This window comes from Bos javanicus, chromosome 19 (genome assembly GCF_032452875.1).
Source record: "Bos javanicus breed banteng chromosome 19, ARS-OSU_banteng_1.0, whole genome shotgun sequence".
Taxonomy (NCBI): Eukaryota; Metazoa; Chordata; class Mammalia; order Artiodactyla; family Bovidae; genus Bos; species Bos javanicus.
Genome location: NC_083886.1, coordinates 46,834,475 through 46,857,078, shown reverse-complemented (window position 1 = coordinate 46,857,078; position 22,604 = coordinate 46,834,475). Strand labels below are relative to the sequence as shown.

General features: G+C 55.1%; 1 protein-coding gene across 2 annotated transcripts in view; it reads right to left on the bottom strand.

The window, feature by feature from the left end:
* Positions 1-825: 825 nt before the first annotated feature.
* Positions 826-22,604, bottom strand: part of WNT3 (Wnt family member 3) — a 55,074-nt gene continuing 33,295 nt past the window's right edge. For both annotated transcript variants that reach the window (XM_061392197.1, XM_061392199.1), the window contains exons 2-5: positions 11,520-11,761; positions 7,448-7,713; positions 6,391-6,878; positions 826-2,582 (exon numbers count right to left, since the gene is read on the bottom strand). In XM_061392197.1, the coding sequence (XP_061248181.1) occupies positions 6,399-6,878; positions 7,448-7,713; positions 11,520-11,761 (988 nt within the window). In that variant the 3' untranslated portion in view covers positions 826-2,582; positions 6,391-6,398. The remainder of the gene's footprint in view (positions 2,583-6,390; positions 6,879-7,447; positions 7,714-11,519; positions 11,762-22,604) is intronic.

The window sequence follows — 22,604 nt, the reverse complement described above, 5'->3', positions numbered from 1 at the left end:
AAAGCTTGGAGTGGAGCTAGCAGGGGAGAGCCATTTCCACTCAAAGTGTAATTTTCAGGAGGGCAAATTCTATTTTCCCAATAAATAGAGTTGAAAACATGGGTTTGAAAGGGATTAAGTTGGTGGCCAACCCCATGGTTCATTAGCCTTGAGCCGTATCTCTTGAGTGTCTGTGACATTAATTTGTGCATTGGAAGTGCTGGAGTCTATGAGATGAATTATTGCCCAAGTCACTCAGGTATAAAAGTGGAAATTCTTCTAGAAGCTGACTTAGAACAAAGTAAGCCTGTGAGAAAGCCCTTGAGTAGATCAGACCTATTGTCCATGACATCTCAGGTGATCTTGCTGAGAAAACAGAGGAGATGACCTTAAGTTAGGCCCCTCATTTCAGAGTGAAAGTGGAGGCTCCCACATTTAGAACCTGATATTCTGGACCTCCTGAGCATGACTCTGGAAACTCCACACACTGTACAATGTATCCGTTTTCAGTTTGTTTACCTTTTCTTTAATGACTTAACAGAAAAAAACTGCATGATGAAATATATTTTCTCCAAATATATATATATTTATATAATATATAATCTTAGTTAACTCAAAGGTATATACATTGTATAATAAATAATATTTATAAAAAGAGACTTTTTGAATATAAAATCAAAAAGATCAACAACTTCTACAGCTTTTTACAAAACTTTGGATACAGCAGGTTGGTAGGAAATTTCTGTTGGATACTATGACCTGACTACGGCGAGAATAATTACAGTGCACTCAATGTACTATTATTAAATAATTACTTGTCAGCTACTTGAATACGCCCCAGAAACATGACTTTATCACTTTTAATATAGAATACATAGATAGGAAAAGACTGTTGTGAAAATTGGTATCCATTCTGCCAAAAGAATTCTCACATAAAGCAAGCATTATCTGGTTGACATGATTTAAAACTTTTTCAGTCTTAAGAGATGAGATGGGGAGGGGCATTTCAGACTCTCTAGAGGGGGTGGCATGTGGATCTTGAGCAGGGCTCGATGCCAGCAGATTCGGGTGTGCAGGCACGGCTTCTAGACGATCGTCTTGGGCGAACCTGCCTGAGCACGTAGGAAGATGGCTTAACCTGGTATCTTAGGTCAGTGTTAGGCAGACCAGAGAGAGAAGGGGGAAAGGAAGGAGTCACTTCATTCTAGCCTAGGCCCCTACTGCGTCTCTTCTTTCTGATTCTCCTTAAGGCAGAGCCATTTGCCGCCACTGTGCTCACTTCCCCTAAGACCCTCCAGAGGACCCGCGTGCATCAAGGAGAACTCAGCTGTGAGATGCTCTACCCCAGGGAGCAAGTGACGGCCTGCCCCACTTTGAAGACCTAATCCTGATCCTCGGAGACTGCATGGACTGATGCTATCGGCGCACAGGTGAGGCCGGAAGACCTGTGTGAAGGAACTCTGCGTTTCTGCTTCCTCACACAGACCACAGGAAGAAAAGGATGCAGGACAGTGTGTCCTCAGAGGAGAGCAAAGGAAGGAATCATTTGTATCCTCCCCATCTACTGGCCACAGAGTCGGAACTTGAGGAACAGACGGCTGCTCTCCCTCTGACCCTCTGTCTCATTTATACTCAGGTGACCTACAGTCCAACCGCTCAACCTGGAGTTTGTATGGAGAATCTGCAGGTGAGCAGGGCTGGGAGGGGCAGAATGGTCCCTTTAAAGACACCACTTTCTTCAGGAAGCCATCTAAGCTGGAGAAGTCTTGCCCCCTACACATAACCTATTTACAACGTTCACTACAGAAAGGGAAAAAAAAAAGTACTGCGTTAATGGTGGAAACCGCAGAATGGTAGAAAAAGATGTTTGAGATCTGACTGCAGTTCACAAGAGCCTCTCGTGCAGAACAGGGTTACAGAGAAAAGGGGACTGAGAAGAACATACAGCTGCTCTTCAAACGCCCGGAACTCCCAGTTCTTCAAACTCGAAACCTGACTCTAACGATGGCCGTGGCCTCCCTACCACTTGATCCCAGCTAAACTTATGGCTTTTATCAGAATGTGAAAGTCTATCAGATTCGAATGGGAGTAGACAGAGAAAGAGAGACTGCAGGGCTTTGTCCTACTTCCTAACTCCCACCTCACAGGCATCTTGGAATGTCACCGGGAGAAGCCATCGGGAAACAGAATGTTGCCCACGTCGATGTCTTTACCACCAGGCAGAGCAGCTCACCTGAGCCCAGCCTGTTCTGTTGGAGTAGAAGTGGGGTTTTGTTTTCTTTTTCCATTTTTATTTTCTTTAACATGTGCAAAGATAAGCCTCGGGTCTGTCCCTATCAGACCCTGGAGAACTAAAAAAGAAAGCCCCTTCTTTAAAAACCACACACCATCCAGAGTAGGGTGAGAAACTTAAGATGAGAGAGAGGGAGGGAGGCCCCCCAGGCAGCGGCGGGTTGGGTCCAGGTCATTTACCACACGTGCGTCTGGCAAGAGTCCTGATTCCATGCTGTCTGATGCTCAGGGCCGAGCCCAGCTCTGGGTCCTGCTTCCCGTAGGGCTTCGGTGAATCTGCCCAGCCACACACTTCACCCGTTCCCAGTGCCCTTTGGGAAGCAAAGAGGAAGAATTAGGAAAGTGGTTGTTTTCCCAGAGGGACCACCCACAGGATGCAAAGCACAGAGGCTGTTGGGTCCACGTCTCACTCAGCGTTTCTCTTGAACCGGGAGGTAACGGGGCGGGGGCTGACCCATGCTCCTTACTCTCCCTGGGGTAAACCACTGAGGAAGGGCGTGTGAGCTGTAGCAGGGCTTCAGTGTCTACACACTGGGATCCAAATCCTGCCTTCCCACCTTGTAGCTGGACAATAAAAAAGGCTGAGTGCCTAAGAATTGATGCTTTTGAACTGCTTTTCGAAGACTCTCTTGAGAGTCCCTTGAACAGCAAAGAGATCAAACCAGTCAGTCCTAAAGGAAATCAACCCCGAATATTTATTGGAAGGACAGATGCTGAAGCTGAAGCTTCAATACTTTGGCCACCTGATGCAAAAAGCCGACTCATTGGAAAAGACCCTGATGCTAGGAAAGATGGAAGGCAGAAGGAGATGACGGAGGATGAGATGGTTGTATGGCATCACCGACTCAATGGACATGAGTTTGAGCAAACTCTGGGAGATGGTGATGGACAGGGAAGCCTGGCGTCCATGGAGTCGCAGAGTCAGACACAACTGAACAACACCACCCTTCTAGCCGGGGCTGGGGCAACAGAAAGCCCAGTCTAGGTAACTCGCCTGACAGAGGAACCTGCCTTGCATAGACACTAGGAGAAACCCTGTGGATCTAGGGCCCAATTCCCAACTTTGTAGACTCTTGTCCGCTGTTTCTGTATCAAGCTGTCCACCCAGAAGAAAGCCTATTGCATTATGAAAAATTCCTCCTCATGGGCGCACCAATGTGTACCTTCTTTTCATTTGTGTGTGTATTTCAAGATACGTGTGTGTGCTCAGATATGTATTTACCTGTCACAAAAGATTTGAAGCCCAAAGGACTCTGATGGGCGTTCCCCATCAACCCCGAACTCCTTGGTCAGTAGGAGACTTTTACTCAGCGAGATTCCAAAGACATGTCCAAAGTCTCGCAAGGACTCAGTGACAGAGCCAGGACTTGGGGTTTGCCAGGCCACCTGCCTCTTGTGCAGAGCCCTTTCTAGCTTGCTGCACTCACAGCATCAGGATAACAAAAGCACAAAACTGGTCCTCGTGAGGTGGGAAATCAGGTTGTGTCCAGTGAGACACCGGACACAATCGACAAGCAGTGGAGAGGTTTTCTCCTTAAGGAAGGCCCTTACATAAGGGAAAGGCTCGAGCTCCTCCTCGAGCATGTGGAGGGCATGCGTGCTGCTCGGGGGCGCCCTGCCCTCTCCCATCTGCGCCAGCCTGTCTCAGAAGTTCCCGTCCTGCCTGCAGAGTGTCAGGTGGATAAAAGGACAGGAGGGTAATGGTCTCAGCCTGTGGCTCTGAAACAGCAGCAAGCCGGGGGGAAGCTGCTCCTGGAGGCCAGGCTTTGGGGTGTTCCCTCCTCCTTGGACCCCGTGTCAGGGCTCTTCGCGTGCACAGGGCTCTCATCCGTACAACAAGCCTGTGAGGATCACGGTTCTTATCCCCCAGTTAACAGATGAGGAAACGGGGGCTCAGAGAGGCAAAACCACTTGCCCCAAATCACTCAACAAAAACTGTTCATCAAAAGGGCACCACATGGGGAGACAAGAATCCACATGTCCCAGAGCAAGGGCTCTGTATATGAGAGGCCCAGGGGCCACCATCCTCCACATCCATGTAATATGTTCCATAGGGGGAAATGCCATTCCGTTTCAGAAATGGGGAGTGTTGGCTCTTAGGATCAGTATCAGATCGCAGGTGGGGGGTTTTTCTGGACACTGAGGGCCCACCCAGCACACCTCCTTCCCACTCAGCAGATGGCTTGGCTTCACTCAGCTGCCCTCAGAGGGGAAGAGAGGAGAGGAGCTGGAACGGAGCTGTGACATCCTGGAGCCACTGCCGGGGCCTGGGCTGCTGCCAGAGTGGCCCCTGCAGGACCCACAGATTGGGGCTTTCTGGAGGCAGGGCCCTGGGCTACAATGGGCAGGCTACACAGACAGCCTCCCTGTGCCCCCTCCAGAGCTAGTGTTCTGAAGCCTGGTTTCCCCGTAGCCTTCTCATAATGGCCAGAGCTGTGTCCTGCTTGGCAGAGTAGATGTCAGGGCAAGGAGGCACCGCAGTTTTCAGACTTTGCTGACATGCAGAGTGAGCCTGGGAGTTCTCGCCTATGCACTGATTTTTCTTCCATCATTCTGAAAAGCAGTTAAATGTAACTGCCCAAGTGATGCCACCATTTCTCGCAGGATGACTGCCCTCATGTCAGGGCTCTGATGGCATTTATCACTTTCTGTTATTACTGTATTCAGACCGGCATTCACATCTGCCAGCTTGCTCAAACCTCATAAAACTCTTGCCAGGCTCCCATCATTCCCACGACGTGCAAGTGAGGGAGCTGGGTTGCAGCTGGGAAGCGGTGGGGCTGGAACCACCCGTGCACCCTCTCCACTGCCCATGCTGCTTTTATTCAGGCACCCAGAGAAGCGGTGCCTCCTGCTGTCTCTCTGGACTCCGTCCCTGCCAGGATGGAACCTGAGCTACATAGAGGGGCTCCCCAGACGGGCTGAGTCAGGAACCCCTCAGTCAGAGCTCTCCCCTGCTTGTGCAGTCCTTCCCTGTTGCAGAGAAGCCCGACCCCTCCCAACCACATTGGCCAGTGGGGTGCCCTTGCCAACACAGCCCCAGGCAGCGATAGCCCAGGCAGATGAGTCCTCAATGAACCGAGCACTGTCCCCAGTGCCCTTCACTCTTCCTCACCGCAGCTGTGGGGAGGACGACAGAGCAAGAGACAGTCTTGTTGGGGTCACACAGTTGGCAAGTGGTGGCAGCTGGACTGGGTTGCAGATCCCTATGGACCAGGCCCTTTCTCAGGCCAGAGAAATAGAGAGGGCACAGGGGCCTGAGAAACCCTCCAAGAACAGGACCACCACATGCCCAGCGTGACCTGTCCTGGGGACCCATGGACCCCAGGGCTGGGCAACAGTGTCTCCCACGCAGGCCACCTCTGGGAAGCTTGGGAACATACTCTAGCAGTCTTTGATCCCTCGATTACTCACCACCATCACTCTGAACTTGACTCCTTCCTCCTCCCCATCACCGGCCATAAACGCGGTGAGAGTGCACCCCGCTCCACCCAAGCCTCAGATGTGCCGGGATACGGGCTTACACACCGCTTCCCCCCACCCACCTCCTGAGGGTGGTAGGAGTTATGCTTGTGCAAAATCCTGCCTTCTAAGTTCAAGGTGGATGCAAAATGACTCTGCCCCAGGGGTACAAGAGACTTTGGGGCCTGCTATTCCAAGTATTTTAACCCCCTCACTTTACAGTAAGAAACCTGAGGCCCAGAAGAGTGAAAAGAACAGGAAGTCAGGAGCCAAGTCAAGACCAGAAGTCAGGGGGCCCAGCTTCCAATCCCACAATACCCCCTGCTCTGGCTCCACGGATGCTCAATCATGACAGCTAGTGGCTGTGTGAAGTGGCCTGGCTCATAATTTATTAACTTGTACATGCACTGAATCAACTGCTTGGAGCCTCATTTGCACAAACTTGGTTATTATCTGTGCTTTGTGTAATCCACCAAGACACTGCCCAAGGACCATTCCCACTGAAGCCTGGGAAAGCCTGCCTTCCTACTGCAGCCGTGGAAACACACATGTCCAGGGTCACTCAGAAGTAGACGGGGTGGTCAAGAAGAGAAGACAGGCAAGCCCAGGGCCCTGCACCAAGGCCCCGCCCCCAGCCTCCCCATGCAGCCACCCTACCTGGCTCCCTACTTGCAGGTGTGCACGTCATAGATGCGGATACACTCCTGGCAGCTCACGTAGCAACACCAGTGGAAGATGCAGTGACACTTCTCCTTCCGCTTCTCCGTCCTCGTGTTGTGGCCGCGGCCGCAGCAGAGCAGGTCACAGCCGTCGATGCCGTGGGAGGTGACATTGCAAGTCCGGTCCCTGGTACCGAAGGAGCCCGTCTCGGGGTTGGGCTCGCAAAAGTTGGGCGAGTTCTCGTAGTAGACCAGGTCCCTCTCCGTGGGCGGCTTGAAGAGCGCATACTTGGCGCGGAGGGTCTCCACCCAGCCGCGGGACTCCCGATGCTTCTCCACCACCATCTCCGAGGCGCTGTCATACTTGTCCTTGAGGAAGTCGCCGATGGCGCGGAAGTCGGGCTGGGCCCACCAGCAGGTCTTGACCTCACAGCTGCCTGACAGCCCGTGGCACTTGCACTTGAGATGCATGTGGTCCAGGATGGTCTGGGAAGAGGAGCCGCAGCTGGTCCCCAGACTGACCCCACCAGGCCCTCCCACCCCCATCGCTGAAACCTCCTCCATTTCTCCCCTATGCCAGGATGAGAATGGACTGGGGATTGAGACTCAAGCCTAAGAATGGTGACCACTGCTTCCCTGCTTCCCTCTCCTTCACACCTCGGCATTGGCAGAAATCACATTCATTTCTCAAAGCCCTGGGAAATAAGGATTGTGACCCCCATTTAACAGATAGGGAAACTGAGACTGGGAACTTAAGTGACTCGCCTTAAGTAACCTAGGAAAGCACGGAGGCTGAATTCAAAGCCAGGCCCACGGGTCTCACAGCTACACAGGCAGCTAAAGTGCCCAGGATGGGCTGTTTGGTACCCGCTCCCTGGGGCTGCCACACTTGTGGGCTGACAACATCCTCAGGGCAGGAGTAAGCTGGGGGCTGGGAACAGTCCAAGGAGAAAGGAGGGCAGGGAGCCCAGCACGCACATGGGCCACCGGGAGGGACAGGGACAGGTCCAGAAGGGGTCTCGGGCAGGGCCGTGGGGAGGGCGGCCGGGGCTCACCGTACGGCCAGCCTCGTTGTTGTGCTTGTTCATGGCCGAGCGCGCGTCTGGCCTGTTCTCGCGTGCATCTGCGAACTCTCGGGACACAAGCACCCCGAAGTCAGCATCCTCGCTGCAGCCACCCCATTTCCAGCCCTCGCCAGGCGGCCCCTTATGATGTGAGTCGCAGCCACAGATGGTGGAGGTACCCTCCGCACAGGAGCGCGTGACTGCGAAGGCCACACCGGCTGAGGCGATGGCGTGCACGAAGGCCGATTCCCGGGTGGCTGCAGGGAGGCCACAGGGAGGCACTGCTCAGACTGGGTCCTGAAACAGGCCGCCCCCCACCCCTGACTTCCCCAGCTGCCAAAGGGGGCTCACCAGCCCCAATGGAAAGGAAGGAACCCAGATGCCATTCCCTCTGGTTGGCCCAGCCCCTAGTGGGTATCCCCACTTTACAGATGAGCAAATGGAGGCCCAGAGTCACTAACTGGCAGAGTGGAGCCTGTTAGAAATGGGTGGGAAGACAGCTCTGGCAGGTTGCTGAAGAGATAAGGTGCCCTTGATCTGTCCGGGTCCCAGGTCCCCCTACCCTCTGCCTATCTAAAGTGGAGATCCAGCACAGACCTGGACCCTCCCATTCCCGAGAGCCTGAGGTCTGTGGGGAGTGATGCCTGGGAACCAACAGCCTAAACCTGCCCAAGTCCCCCCCGTTCCCTACTTGGACACACCTGGGCAGATGCTTTCCTTTTTTTTTTTTTTTTGCCAGCACCATATGGCATGTGGGATCCCAGTGTCCCTTCCAGGGATGGAGCCCCTGCCCCCTGTGCTGCGAGTGTGGAATCTAAACCACTGGACCACCAGGGAAGCCCTGATGCTTTCCTTTTCTGAGCCTCAGTTACCCTTTTTGTAAAATGGGTACAAATTCCCTCTGCCACCAAAGTTCCTGACCAAGAGAACAGTGGTTGGCATCTCAGCCTCCCCCTTCCATTTTCCTTTCCTCTACCCAAGACAAAGCCAAGGTTTTGGACTAAGAAGGTCAAGCACCTCTCAGGAGGATGGAGGGACACAGGGCACATGCCCTGCCTCTGTCCCAGGATCCAGCAAAGGGGAAGAGAAGATTCTCAGGGTGCTCCCCCAAATTTGTTACAATGATAACCACCTTGAGTGGTGGGTATTCACCAGGTTCTACCCTTCATGTGCTTTATCCCATTTAGTCCTCTTACCCTATGAGGCAGAAAGCCTTCTTATAGGCCCATTTTGCAGATACAGACATAGACGACTAGGGAGGCAAAGGCGTGGAAGACCTGTCCAACCATTTCTCCTTACTGGTGAGGAACCCGGGAACCGGGAGGCGACCTGCCCAAGGCCAGGCAGGCTGCAGAACACCGGGCTGCTGGCCTGCATGTCTCCTTTCCTGGGCTGTGACTCTGGTCTCGGCGGACCAGGGAGCCCGGTCCCCCCTCATGGCCACTGCCGCCTCTGTAGAGGCCCCGGGGCCCTCGTGGACCACCGGCAAAGGAGGACGCGCCGCCTTCGCGGGCAGGCTGGCGGGGAGTGGGAGAGGCCCGCCCGGGCACTGGACCCGCTCAGCCCGGGCCGATTGCGACCGGGGCGCCCGAGGCCTGAGGCGCGGCGCCCCGGCTCCGACCCCGGCCCGGGGCTGCCCACCCCTCAGCGCCCCGGAGGCCGGGGGCGCCGAGGGCGAGCGCCTCGCTTCCGGCCGGCCCGCGGCCTCTCGCGGCGGCGGCGGCGCCCGGGCCCTGGGCCGCGCTCGGTTCCCAGCCCCGGGGACGCGGGGGCGGCGGGGGCGGGGCGGGGATTAGCCTGGGAGCGGCGCTGACAGCCCCGCTGTGCCGGTCCCCGTCCGGCGGGGCCCGCTGGGCCGCTCAATCCGCCTTTGTTCGCGCGGTGTCACACCGCATTACCCGCATAATGCGGCCGCCGGGTCCGGGCCGCCGGGCCGGCCGCCACCGCGTAGCAACGGGCGGCTCCCGCGGCCGGGCCGCGCCCCCGGCCCCGGCGCCGGCCCGCGAAATCCCCATTGAAGCGGCGCCCCCCGCCCCCGCGCCGCGCCGAATGGCCAGAGGGCGTGTGAATGGCGCGGCGGCCGCAGCGGGCGCGGGGCCGGGCCGCGCGGTGGGGGGCGCCGCTCGGGCCCCTTTCAAGCTGCCTAAGCCCCTCCGGGCCGCTCGCCCCCGCCCCCGCCCCGCCCGGGGACCGCGATCCCCGGCCGCCCGCACCCCGCCTTCGCCGCCTCGCGCCTTCCGGCCGCCGACCCCGGCGCCCCCTGCCGCCGCTCCGGGCGCGCCGGCCCCGGGGAGTCGGTCCCTGGCGGCCACGGAAGATGCGCGCGCCCTGGCACAGACCGCCTCCCAGCCACCCTGGGTCTCAAAGCCGGGGGCAGAGGTCTACCCTGGCAGCCCTCCCGGCGCGGGTAGGGAGCTCGCCAGAGGCGGGGTGCGAGCGTGGAGCCTAGAGCGGGGTTCGAGCACGTTCTCGCCAGGCTTCGGGCACTGGGGAGCGCGTGCGGGCGCGGGGTTGTGGGGGCCTTCCTTCCGCAGACCGCTGAGTTCCCCTTTCTCTGACTTGGGAACCTGAGCTCCCCTCACGTTCCTTTCTCTGACATCCTACCCACGCCTCCCCATCACAAAACTGTCCTGCAATTTCGGGATGTGGGCAAGTCCTAGAACCTACAACGGAGATTTAAAACGTTATACACAGACTTGAAGGGATAATAAGCTCAGAGACCCGGTTTTCACAGGTTTTCACGTCCCGCGCAGAGAAGAGCAATCAGAAGATAAGTTGCTTTGGGGAGCGCGTCTAGACGCCAGGCTGTTTTATTAAGCGCAACCTGGCCCGAGGTGGGGCACCGGAAGGCGGTGAGACTGACACGCCGGCAAGATCAAGTTTGAAATGCAAACCGCCGCCACTTGGCCCCAATTAGAGGCCAAACCTTTTATGTAAACAGGGAATAATTAGCTTTGGTAATAGAAGCGTAAACAGAATCATCATCCATTGATTCGCTAATTGCCCTTCTGTCCCGTGACAATAGCCTGTAGGTCGGACTAACAAGGCGCACCAGAGGCGCAGGTAAACGGGGACTGCACTCCCAAATGGGGGGTCGGCTTCCCGCACTCATTCCCTGCCATTCCCCCCACCAATCCTTCCCCAGGTCCAGCCGGTTCTCGGGTCCCTTTTCTTTCTGGCTGTAAATGCAGCTCTTCTAAACGGAGGGAAGGCCAGGTTCACCGGTTTGGGTGCCAAAGCCCTGGTGGTGGCTGAGAGGCTTCAAGTTGCTGCAGAAAAGAAATGGTAGCTCCCAGGAGGGCAGCAAGGGTCACTGCATTCCTAGACACAGCAATTGCTCAAAGAGCTGCCCATCTTCAGCCCAGAATTCATCAGCCCCAAAGTCTCCTTCTTGGGACCAGTCGCCCACCTTGTCCCTTTCTCCCAGTGCCTTCATATTCAAAGTCAAGTTATGTGAATCCCATTCATTTCAGACACAACCTGTGAATCTCCATGATGGCTGGAAAGTTACCCAGAGGCCAGCAGGTTTTCAAGTCCCACCATAGTCCACAGGCACAGCCAGCCTGCTGGAGGCACAGCGACCAGCAGAAACTACTCACAGGATGCCATGCAATGCCACCAGCACCAGGCAGCCTCCAAGGCTCCAGAATGTTCTATGTGAGAAAGAACTCGGGCTGGCGGTGCTTTTATCTCACCCTAAAGCTAGATTTGCATAGCACTTAACACAGCACTGGGAAAACGTCACAGAAGTCCACATCAAAGCCTGAGGCCATCCGCTGTGCCAGCCAGGAGGGAAGAACACCCACAGCCTCCTAGCCCGCCCTAGGATCTCAGGATCTCTAGGCTGCTCAGCACCCCTGGAAGCGCCTGAGAAGGTGTGGCAGCCACAGTGACAACCTGGGTCAGGCCAGAGAGGGACCTGGCCCACTTTGTGTGGAGGTGACCAGCTTTTCTGTCCTCCCCTGGGGACCCTGGGCTCAGAGCTGAGGCACCCTGATATGGAAGAACGCCTGTGTCCTGAGCCACACACACCCCCACCTCCTATCCTGCCCAGAGACAGTACCTTTGTCGAGGACGGGCCCGAAGATGGCCAGGCTGTCGTCGATGGTGGTGCAGTTCCAGCGGCGGCCCCGAAACTGGTGCTGGCACTCCTGGATGCCCAGCTTCACGCCCTCGGCCACGCTGGGCATGATTTCGATGTAATTGCGGCAGAAGCGCAGCTGCTTGGGGACCAGGCCTGGGATGGAGCCGCAGAGTAGGGGCTGTGAGCCCAGGGATGTGTACTGCTGGCCCAGTGCCAGGGACCTGCGGGCAGACAGAGGGTAGTGGCACTGTAGGCACCAAGCACATGGTCCATCGTGGGCATCGTTTCTTCTTGTGAGCACTCAGGGGAGGTGGAGCCGCTGAGGGCCCATGAGGCTGAACCCCTAGTCCTGAGAAACCTGGTGTCTGAATGTGCTGCCTTTGGGCAGCAGGTTTCCAAAGGTGGGTCAGTGGTTAAGAATCTGCCTTCCAGTGCAGGGCACGTGGGTTCAATCCCTGGTCAGGGAACTAAGATCCCACATGCCGAGGAGCAACTAAGCCCACTCACTGCAACTACTGAGCCCGTGTGCCTCAACTAGAGAACCTACGTGTGGCAAACTACACAGTCCACACACACTGGAGACTGTGCGCCACAACCAAGACCCAACACAGCCAAATAAATAAAAATTAATGAACGAACGAACGCGCTGCCTTTGACCTTAGCTGTGCACTGTCTCTTGAAGTGCAGAGCACTGATCTAAGGCAGTCAGCCCTCTGCTGTGGGCATTTCCAGCTTTCAGGGGCACCAGCGGGCAGTGCAATGCTATAAAAAGGACCCTGGATGGAAAGATGGTATTAGTGGCCCAGGTCAAGTCCCTCCCAGGCTCTGGGCCAATTTCCCTGACAGGGAAGGGGTCAGGCTGGGAGTTTTGGTTTCTAGGGCCACATGGGAGATTACCAGTGATCCATGGGAAAGAAACAAAATCTACAGAAAGGAAGATGGCAGGAGCTGGCTTGACCCCCATCACATTTCAGGGAAAGCAAAAAGTAGAGAAGTGTCGGTCCAGCAGGGAGCTTGTGCGTGCACACACACAAGCACACACACATGCACACACACGCATATACACACACATGCATACATAGACACACACATGCATACATAGACACATAGGCACACATACATGCACGCACACACATGTGCCACTCATGGCCATGCTCCGCAGCCTCTTCTGAGGACGATGCCCACCTAGCCCAAAGCCTCCCAGCATCTCTCCCCAGGTCCTCTGTCCTTTGTCCACCAGGGCCTCCATGACCATCTTTGCAGCTCCCTAGAAGTTTCCAGAGCTCCGTCTCTTCTCTGACCAGAGACTGAAGCTTGGCTTTGTTTCATGAAAGTTTAGCTCAGGGTGAGGAGGGAGAAGACCTCAGATCATAGCCCCCAATCCAACACAAATAACCTTGATCAAATCACGTCCCTCTGCTGCTGCTGCTGCTAAGTCGCTTCAGTTGTGTCCGACTCTGTGTGACCCCAGAGACTGTCCCACTATTCAATCAATAGTCTGTCAACCTCTTGGGTTTTATAAAGAGTGAACAGGGGGAAAGGAATAAAAGGGAAGAAAAGAAAGACAAAAAAAATAAGAAGAGTGAATGGGGGAAAAGGTCTTGTGGGAGCTGGAGGAGGAGGAACAAGAGATTAAAATACTGGAAAACCAAGGGGCTCCTCCTCCACTCTCCTCCCCAGCACAGAACAGGAGGAATGACATTTTGTGAGAGAAGCTGAGAAAATGATCCGTGGGTCTCAGTAGACTTCAAGGCCAATTTCAATCAGTCCTGTCTGTGATCAGGGCCAGCATGAGCTGGAACAGGGTAGGCATCAGGACCCACCTCCTCTCTCCCTGTATACAGCACTGACCAAGGCTCTGGTCTGGCAGTGGCCTCCATCAAGTCCCCAGGACGAAATGAAGATGAGGCCTTGGGAGGAAGGTGCAGAAGACCCGAGAGGCAGATCAGGGAAAAGCACACAAGAGTTTTCTGGACTAGACACAGGGATGAACCAAATGTCTGCCACTTAACAGCTCTAATCATACACTCGTGACGGGCACCGTGGAGGGGCATGGTGCCCTCCACCTGGAGCTGGCTCTGGGCTCCATTATCAGAGAGACAGTCAGGCCCTCGTTTTTCCACTGGGGAGGGATGGGGGACCCATGTCTGGGAGTCTGGATGGTAACATTTATGAGAAATTTCCAGATCTTGAATGCCAAACCCTTTCAAGGAGAAGGAGGGATATGCTGCAGGCCTGACTTCCCCCTGAGATTAGCTAATTAGAGGAGAATTCTGTGCCCCACACAGGCCAAGCCTCTTCCTCGGATCTGCGTCATTTAGTCCTTGTAACAACCCTAGGACCTAGGAGGGTTGTTACAGCAGCTCGTTTCCCATGGCTTAGCCGGACAGGTGGAGTAACCAACCCAGACCACGGAGCTTCTAAGGGATGGCTCCCTGGAACCCGTTCACCTGACTCCAGAGCACATGGGGCATGTACGACCCTCCTCTGGGCAGTGCCTGCCTGGGCCCTGCAGGGTGGGGGTGGCTGGAGGCCTGGCCCGTCTGCACCCTGGGCCTCCAGACTGAACCCAGGTGATAGGGTGGGTCGGCCCAGAGCCCCACGATGGGCACCAGGACACACACAGCATCTGCTGGGTCGCCCTCCCTGCCCCTGCCATTTACAGTTAGAAACTGGTTATTGTGACAATAATCATAATCAATATATATTATGTGTTTAGTCATGTCCGACTTTTTGCAACCCCATGGATTGTAGCCCATCAGGCTCCTCTGTCCATGGGATTTCCCAGCCAAGAATACTGGAGTGGGTAGCCATTTCCTCCTCCAGGGAGGTCTTCCCAACCCAGGGATCAAACCTGCATATGCTGCATTAGCAAGCAACGACAGACCCTCTAAAGGAATATGGTGATTCTTTGCTCCCTCCTTATACCCTGGTCTGGCCCCTAACTGTCCCAGAGCATCATGGGGAGAGAGACCTGGCACCCACTGCCCAAACTCCATGTCCCTTCCTTTGGCCAGAGCCTTCCCCAGCCTCCCACCGCAGGCGCCTCCATCCATGCCTGTCCCCGGAAGGGTGGACTGGCCTTGCGGACCTTATGCTGTCCTTCAACCTGGCTTCCTGGCCCCACTGCAACCTGCAACCTGGGCAGGCCTGTGGCACGACCACCTCTGGCACCAGGGAGTTCTGTCCCATGTCGTGCCCCACCCCCACCCCCATTTACTGGTCTTCTCACACCAGGGCCCCAAGGCTCCAGACTCCCTTTGCCCAGAGGAATGAAGGGAGGACCTGAGGGGCACTCAAGGACCCTTCCTTCACCTCTCCTCCACCCCCCCATTCCTTGCCTCCTTTCTCATCCTCTTCCCATACCTGTTGGCGCTTCCACAGGCTGGCGCACCCTCAAGCTAAGCTGGTTCAAAATAAGAACCTATAAGAGGTGCCTTTAGAGAGCACAAAGCCCATTATACAGATGAGAAAACAGAGGCCCATAGAGAGAAGTGGCTTGTCCGAGGCAAAGCTGGACCCACGAAGCCAGGTGAGGCTGGCTGCACTGCAGGGAAGGGCGCCGGGGTGTGGGGAAGCCCTGCTGGCTCCTCATTTCCACTCAGCGAGGATGCTCCTCATCCCAGCGTTCTGAGGGGCTCTCTGCTCCCTGATTGCACCAATCTCCCCTACCCCCCTGGGTCCCCAGCAGGCCTGCCCAGCCCAGCAGCATGCCCGAGCCCCATGCCCTGGCAGGGCTTGGCTGGCCGCAAAGGCCAGAGCTGCCCCACAAACATCTCTCAGAAGGGGATGCCATGGTGTGGTGCCCTGTGCTCCCCTGAGGGCACCCGCCCTTGCTTGTGAATTCTTCCTCCCAGACAGCTGCCGTTTCCCCTCCAGCAAGCAGACTTCCTCTTTCCCCTGCAGTCACGTGTAGCACTAGAGATCACAACCACCATCACTTATTTAGCACTTCTATGTCAGGCACTTCACAGATACTATGTCGCTTAATCCTCAGCAACAGCTCTGTGACATGGCTGCTGTCATCTTGGTTTTACAGATGAGGAAACGGAGGCAGAGAAGTTGGGCAACCGTAGATTTTGTCTGACTCCAGGATGGATGGCCTCAGAGAGCACGCCCCCACCTCGGAGATATGAGTTCTTTACCCTCCTGCCACCAAACCCTGTCTCCTTCCTGCTTTCCATGTCCAATCCATTGAATATCTGGAGCCAGGCTGCCTGCATTCAAATCCAGCTCTGCTGTTCCCAAGCTGCCAATCTCAAGTGGTTTATTAACCCCTCGTTTCTCACTTTCTTCATCTAGAAGATACACGTGATGGGAGAGATGAAGGACATAAAGCTCCTGGCATATACGAAGCCCTCTAGTCGTGATGGCTGTGGTGGTTACTGTGTGTTTAGGGCCGTCCCCAGCACTTTGTCCCCTGGTATGTCATCAACCTCATTCCTGAGCCCTCCCATCCCTGACTTGACAGAACACACCAGAACTTCCAGAGCCCCTTCCCATCCATCACTGGGAAGGATGCTTCAGGCCAGAGCAAAGCTGGCCCCTCTCCAAGCAGCTCAGTCCTTACCAGAGTGGCCAAACAGACATCTGTGGTCTGGCCGAGTGTGAAAGAGAACCCAGAGGGCAAGGGCAGAGGGATCTTTCCAGGATGCTCCATTCAGGGATTTCAGCTCAGAAATGGACATCCTGCCAGTAATGAGCCAGGGCCTCTGGGGATGGGGGTTTAGCTCTACGGGCTGGCACTGGGGCCAATGAGGCTGTGGCCGTGGGACTGATCTACAGGATGGCTGCCCTCCCCCAAACACGCCTTGACACCTGGCCCGAGCCTCCTGCCCACACACGCTCATGTCTGAGATTCCACCCACCACAGATGCATTAACTTGCATTGACTCACAGCTCCTTGTCCCCAACAGTGAAGTGCATGTTCCCCGGGCGGAGGTCACACTGTGAGCCTCAATCTCCATTCTTCATACCAAAGTGCAAGCGGCCTGAAGCGGATGTGTCTGGCAGCCACCCACCCGGAGCACCTCTCCACTGCCCAAGCCCGGCAAGCATCTCACCCAGCCTTCAACCTCCAATTCCTGGGTTGCCTCCGTTCTGAAGACTCTTGTGGGCTCCCAGACCGAAGTAACCTCTCCTCCCTCTGTTTTTTCTACCTTACTCAGGCCTTCTAATCTCAAAGGGCTGAAATGATGTGTTTCCATTTCCATGGCTGTGCTGGTGTGAGTTCCCTGAGGACGGAGATGCACACACACACACACACACACACACACACGAACACAAGCACACACGAACACAAGCACACACGAACACAAGCACCCTTGGCCTACGAAAGGGCCAGCCGGGCCCATGACAAACACTCGCTGATTCTCCAGGCGAGGAATTAGAGAACTCCTTCCCAAAGGGCCTGATCCCCTCCCGCCATTTTGCAGCCCCTCAGCCCCTTTCCCCAGGCTGCCAAGCATCCGGAGGTTCCACCTACACACAGGACAAGACTCCTCGGTTCCGCTGAGGAAGTTCCTCCATTTAGGACCTGAGACGATGGCTAGGCTCCCAAGAGAGGTGGGGACCCGCCTGGCATCGGCAGCTGGTGAGGGGGAGGGCAGAGGGCCCTGCCAGGCCTTCCCAGCTGGGCAGGGCTATTTATACCAACTCCTGCCTGGCCCGGCCCTAGGGCCCTGCCACCCTCCCCTACAGACAGCTCACCCTCCACCCCAACCACCCACCGCCCAGCTGGGCTGAGGACAGACACAGGCAGCCAGGCGGATGGGGTGGCAGGTGCCAGCGGGTGACAGGCGGCTCCTGAGGCCTCGGGGTTGACCTCTCAGGATGAAAGACTTTCTCCAAACCAGCCGGGCTTCAATGCCACGCGTGGTCTCATCAGACTCCCACCCTCACCAAGCCATTCACCAACCCGCGGCACCTCTGTCTCCAGAAGCTGGAGGTGGGTCTGCCTGGTGAGCACAGGGCTGCCCGGTGCTGACCCGGCTGAGGTGGACGGCATATAGTGTGAGGCCCCCAAGGGCCCCGTGACAGTGGTCCTGTGGACCCACAGACTCTGTGGTCCACCCAGCACTGCCCTGCCCTGCAGGGACCACGTGCCGTGGTGACGGGGGCACACCATGCTGTCCCCCACCCTGCTTCCCTTAATGGGCCATGTGAGTTGGGGTCCCTCACCCAACCAGGTGGCCTCCCTTGCAATCAAACTTACCTACATTTTCTACCTTAGACCCTTCTAACATTGTAGTATTCGATAGACTAAAGAGGCCTCAGGAGTCATCTACTTTAGGGTGTTTTTTGTTAGCTATTTTTTTCCAAATATACACCCCCCTTGCCTCTCCCAAGTACACAAAACAGATAAAAAGAGGGACTGTTCCTCCAAAAGCTAAATGTAGAATCATCATGCATGCGCGCTCAGTCACGTCCGACTCTGTGACCCCATGGACTGTAACTCGCCAGGCTCCTGTGTCCATGAGAGTCTCCAGACAAGAATACTGTAGTGGGTTACCATTTCCTTCTCCAGGGAATCTTTCCAACCCAGGGATCAAACTTGGATTCCCTGCATTGGCAGGAGGATTCTTTACTGCTGAGCCACCTGGGAAGCTCCTATGACCCGGCAATTCCACTCCAAGGTAGGGCCACCCAAGGCGGATGGGTCACAGTGGAGAGTTCTGACAAAGCGTGGTCCACTGGAGAAGAGAATGGCAGACCACTTCAGTATTCTTGCCTTGAGAACCCCATGAACAGTATGAAAAGGTATAGACCCAGGAGAACTGAAAGCAGGGATTCAACCGGATATGTGTTCACCAGTGTTCATGGCAGCACTATTTACAGCAGCCAAAAGGTGGAAATAACCCAGTGTCCATTAGTAGATGAATGGATAACAAAATGTGGCAAATCCATACAATGGAATATTATTCAGCCACAAACAGGAAAGACGTTCTGATACATGCTGCAACATACATGAACCTTGGCAACATTATACCAAGTGAAATAAGCCAGACACAGGACAGATATAGTATGATTCCATTTACATGAGGTACCAAGAATAGGCAATTTCATAGTGACCAAAAGTAGATTAGAGGCAGCTGGGGGCTGGGAGGGGGAGGATACAGCTTCTGTTTGGGATGATGAAAAGTTCTGGAAACAGCGGTGATGGTTGGACAACACTGCAAACATAACTTGATCCCACTGTACTGTACACTTAAAACGATTAAATTGAAAAAAGGAGGGGGGTAGGGACCCACAGGCCCACCCCTTCACCTTCCCCTCACTCCCCATCTATGGCCATTCTGCAGGATGCAATCTGAGAACCACTGGTCTAGTCTGCTGCTGCTGCTGCTGCTGATTGCTTCAGTCATGTCCGACTCTGCGTGACCCCACAGACGGCAGCCCACCAGGCTCCCCCGTCCCTGAGATTCTCCAGGCAAGAACACTGGAGTGGGTTGCCATTTCCTTCTCCAATGCATGAAAGTGAAAAGTGAAAGTGAAGTCTAATCACTTCCTTTTCTGGATGGGAAGACTGAGACCCAGAGAGAATTTGTTGTTTTCCCAGGTCATGCAGCCACATATGGGCAGGGCTGTGGAAGGCAGGTCCAAGGGTGTACCCCAGGAAGAGGATCCAGGGTCCCCGCTTAGGCTCTCCAGTCTTGGGGTGGGCTCCGTGGCCGAGTCTCCTGGAGTCATGCCTTTCTTGGAGTCTTGGCCCGCCCCCTCAGCTTTTTCAATGGCAAGGACTACCTGTCTCTGCTGGCCCCAGATAGGGCACCCTAAGATTCCGACCCAAAGAATCAGTGCCTCTTCAGCTGACTGGCATGGGTTCTGGGAGGAAGTGGGGGAGACGGAACAAGGGGGGAGCCAGAACACCTCCTTTGTGGCCCTTTGCTCTCTCCTCCAGCATGACCACCATATCTCCGGAAACCCTACAATGGCCCAGAGCTTGGTGGTCCACCTGCTGGTTCCAGGACAGATGCCCTTCCTGTTTCTGGGTCCAGAGGGGCCCAACTCTGGCCTGGGGAAAGATGGAAACTTCCAGAAGGGGAAGGAAAGTCTTGAAAATGGGCACAAAGAAAAGAGTAAAGCATTGGCCTTGGAACAAGGCCACTACCTTTCTACTTAGCTCAAGAGGCCACTCGGGGCCGGTGGACATCACGAGGGGAACGTGACAAACTCAGGGACACACATACCCTGTGGGTGGGGCAGGGCAGGGGCAGGGACCTAGTAGACCCAGGTGCACCCAACTCCTGGAACTTCCAAAGAGCTTAAACACGAGTGGCACGGGCCGCTTACCCTGGTGCTTTGGCAGGGAGCTCGTGACAAAGCGAGAGGAGGGACCTAGGTCAAGAGTCACAAGCTACTACTTTTTTCTACCTATCCGCTCAGCCTCCCTAGAGCACACTTGGGCTGCATGGGTGCTAAGCACAGCTCTATGCCCTCCCGACCCAACCCTGAACCTATCTCAGGGCGAGCCAAGGAGAGGGAGTTGCTTCAGAGTCCAAGGGGCTCACATGGCCCATAGAGCAGACCTAGATACCCCAGTGGTCGCCTTTCATCAGGATCTACCTGAACCTTGCCCATCAGCAGCTGATTCATTCGCTCAGTAGGCATGAATGGGTCCTATGGTTCTCACCAAAAGTTGATTTGGGTGGCTTCAGGGTCAGCCTTATTTATACCCAGGAAGGGAAAGGTGAAGGTAGAAAGGGTCCACACGCTGAGCTGGGACCCAGGGTCCAGAGAGGAGTCAGTGAAGAAGCAACTGCAAGAGCCTGGGAGCTGGAAGGCCCAGGGCTCCTGCTGCTTTCCCATCTTGATTCAGCCCCAGCCATCCAGCCTGGAGCCCTGTGAGCAATAAGCACGCGGAGCGCACTGAGGTGCCTGCCCTTAGGAAAGTAGGTTAAAGTCTTCCCTTGGTAAACAAATTCATTTCCTGCCTATTCACTCAAAACACGTTTAAGTGATGATTGAACTGGGGAGAGTGCCAAGCACTGGAAACATGGAGATGAACTAAGCCACAAACCACAGGGCACCCAGACCAGGAGGCATGTGTCAATTACAGACCAACAAGCATTTCTGTGGCACCTACTAGGTCTGGGTGCCATGTGTGCCATGAACAAGTGACAGAGGGTCCCCAGGCACCTGTAGCTTACCACCCAAGTAACCCTCATGCCAGAGAGCATATGGTAAGAGCAGGGGCATCCTGGAAGAGAGCAGGTCCCAGGGAGTGGCGACCAAGAAGGCCCGATGAAGGAGCAGGCACTGAGCTGGTAAAGGATGGCTGGGCTCCCTTGGGGGGTGGGGGAGGGCTGGAGTGCCAGGGAAGAGCTCCAGACAAGAGGTGGGAGACAGAACAGCAGTGGGTCCACTCCAGCTAGAGTCCAGGGACCGTACAAAGGAGCAGAAGAGGGGAAAGGGGCCCTGAGTGCCAAGTTTTACTCCGGGGACCTGTGCAGCCATTGAAGGTTCCTGAGCTGTGATTTGGAGTGTTAATCTGTTAGACATCATCTGGAGAATGGAACAGCAACCCACTCCAGTATTCCTGCCTGGAGAACCCCATGGACAGAGGAGCCTGGTGGGCTACAGTCCAGGGGGTCACAAAGAGTCAGACAAGACTGAGTGACTAAGCATAGACATCATCAAACTGCAGAATGAGGCTAGGGGGTGGATACCAAGAGACCGAAGGCTGAGAAAGGAGTGGGGGGAGGGACTGGGGGGACAGTTTATGCTAAAGAGAGTCTCAGGCCTGTCTGTGCATTATGACTGCACCCCCCAGAACATGGTATCCGGTCCCATCGTTTCATGGTGAATATATGGGGAAACAATGGAAACAGTGACAGACTTTATTGTGGGGGGCTCCAAAATCACTGCAGATGGTGACTGCAGTCATGGAATTAAAAGATGCTTGCTCCTTGGAAGAAAAGCTATGACCAACCTAGACAGCATATTAAAAAGCAGAGACATTACTTTGCTGACAAAGGTCCATCTAGTCAAAGCTATGGTTTTTCCAATAGTCATGTAAGGATGTGAGAGTTGGACTATAAAGAAAGCTGAGCACCAAAGAACTGATGCTTTTGAACTGTAGTGTTGGAAAAAACTCTTGAGAGTCCCTTGGACTGCAAGGAGATCAAACCAGTCAATCCTAAAGGAAATTAGTCTTGAATATTCATTGGAAGGACTGATGTTGAAGCTGAAGCTCCAATACTTTGGCCACCTGATGCAAAGAGCTGACTCATTGGAAAAGACCCTGATGCTGGGAAAGATTGAGGGCAGGAGGAAAAGGGGACGACAGAGGGCGAGATGGTTGGATTGCATCACCAACTTGAGGAACATTGAGCAAACTCCAGGAGTTGGTGATGGGCAGGGAAGCCTGGAGTGCTGCAGTCCATGGGGTCACAAAGAGTCAGACACAACTGAGCGACTGAACTGAACCTTGGAACAGGTTTCATGGGTCTGGGGTGAGCCTATTTGAGCTGGACCCCGAGCACTTCCCATCTAGGTTAGCGGGGCCTGTGGCTGTGGGTCTCTGGACAGTGGCCTTAGGAGCAGAGGAAGCAGTGAGCAAGGATGGGTCACATGGAGACAATGGGAAGGAGGAAAGGATGACCAAGATTTTGAGCCAAGATGATCAGAAAGATTGAGATACTGTCAACAAAGAAAAGGAATGTAAGAGGTTAAGTAGTTTGGGGAAAAAGACAGAGGAAGTTTGTGGGACTGGTGAGACCTGCAGGCTCCCTGGTCCAGACAGTGTTGGAGAAGCAGAGCTGAGCCCAAGAGAAAGGCGGAGACTAGACGTTCAGATCTGGGAAATCCGTCCTACAGCTAATGATGCTTGAGGCCTCGCCTCCCCCAGGGGGCACCAGGAAAAAGGGTGAGACAGTGGGGGAATCTCATCGTAGGGGTGTTGGATGCCACGAGCCAAAGGAGTAGGGCACAAGGATGGGGGTGGGGACCTCACTCCAGGGGCACTAGAAATTCAGGCCAAGAGGTGGGGAGGGCCTTCCGGAAACCAGCCGGAGGCAGGTGGGCCGGGCTAGGCTCAGCCAACGTTGGCACCCAGTGCCCAGG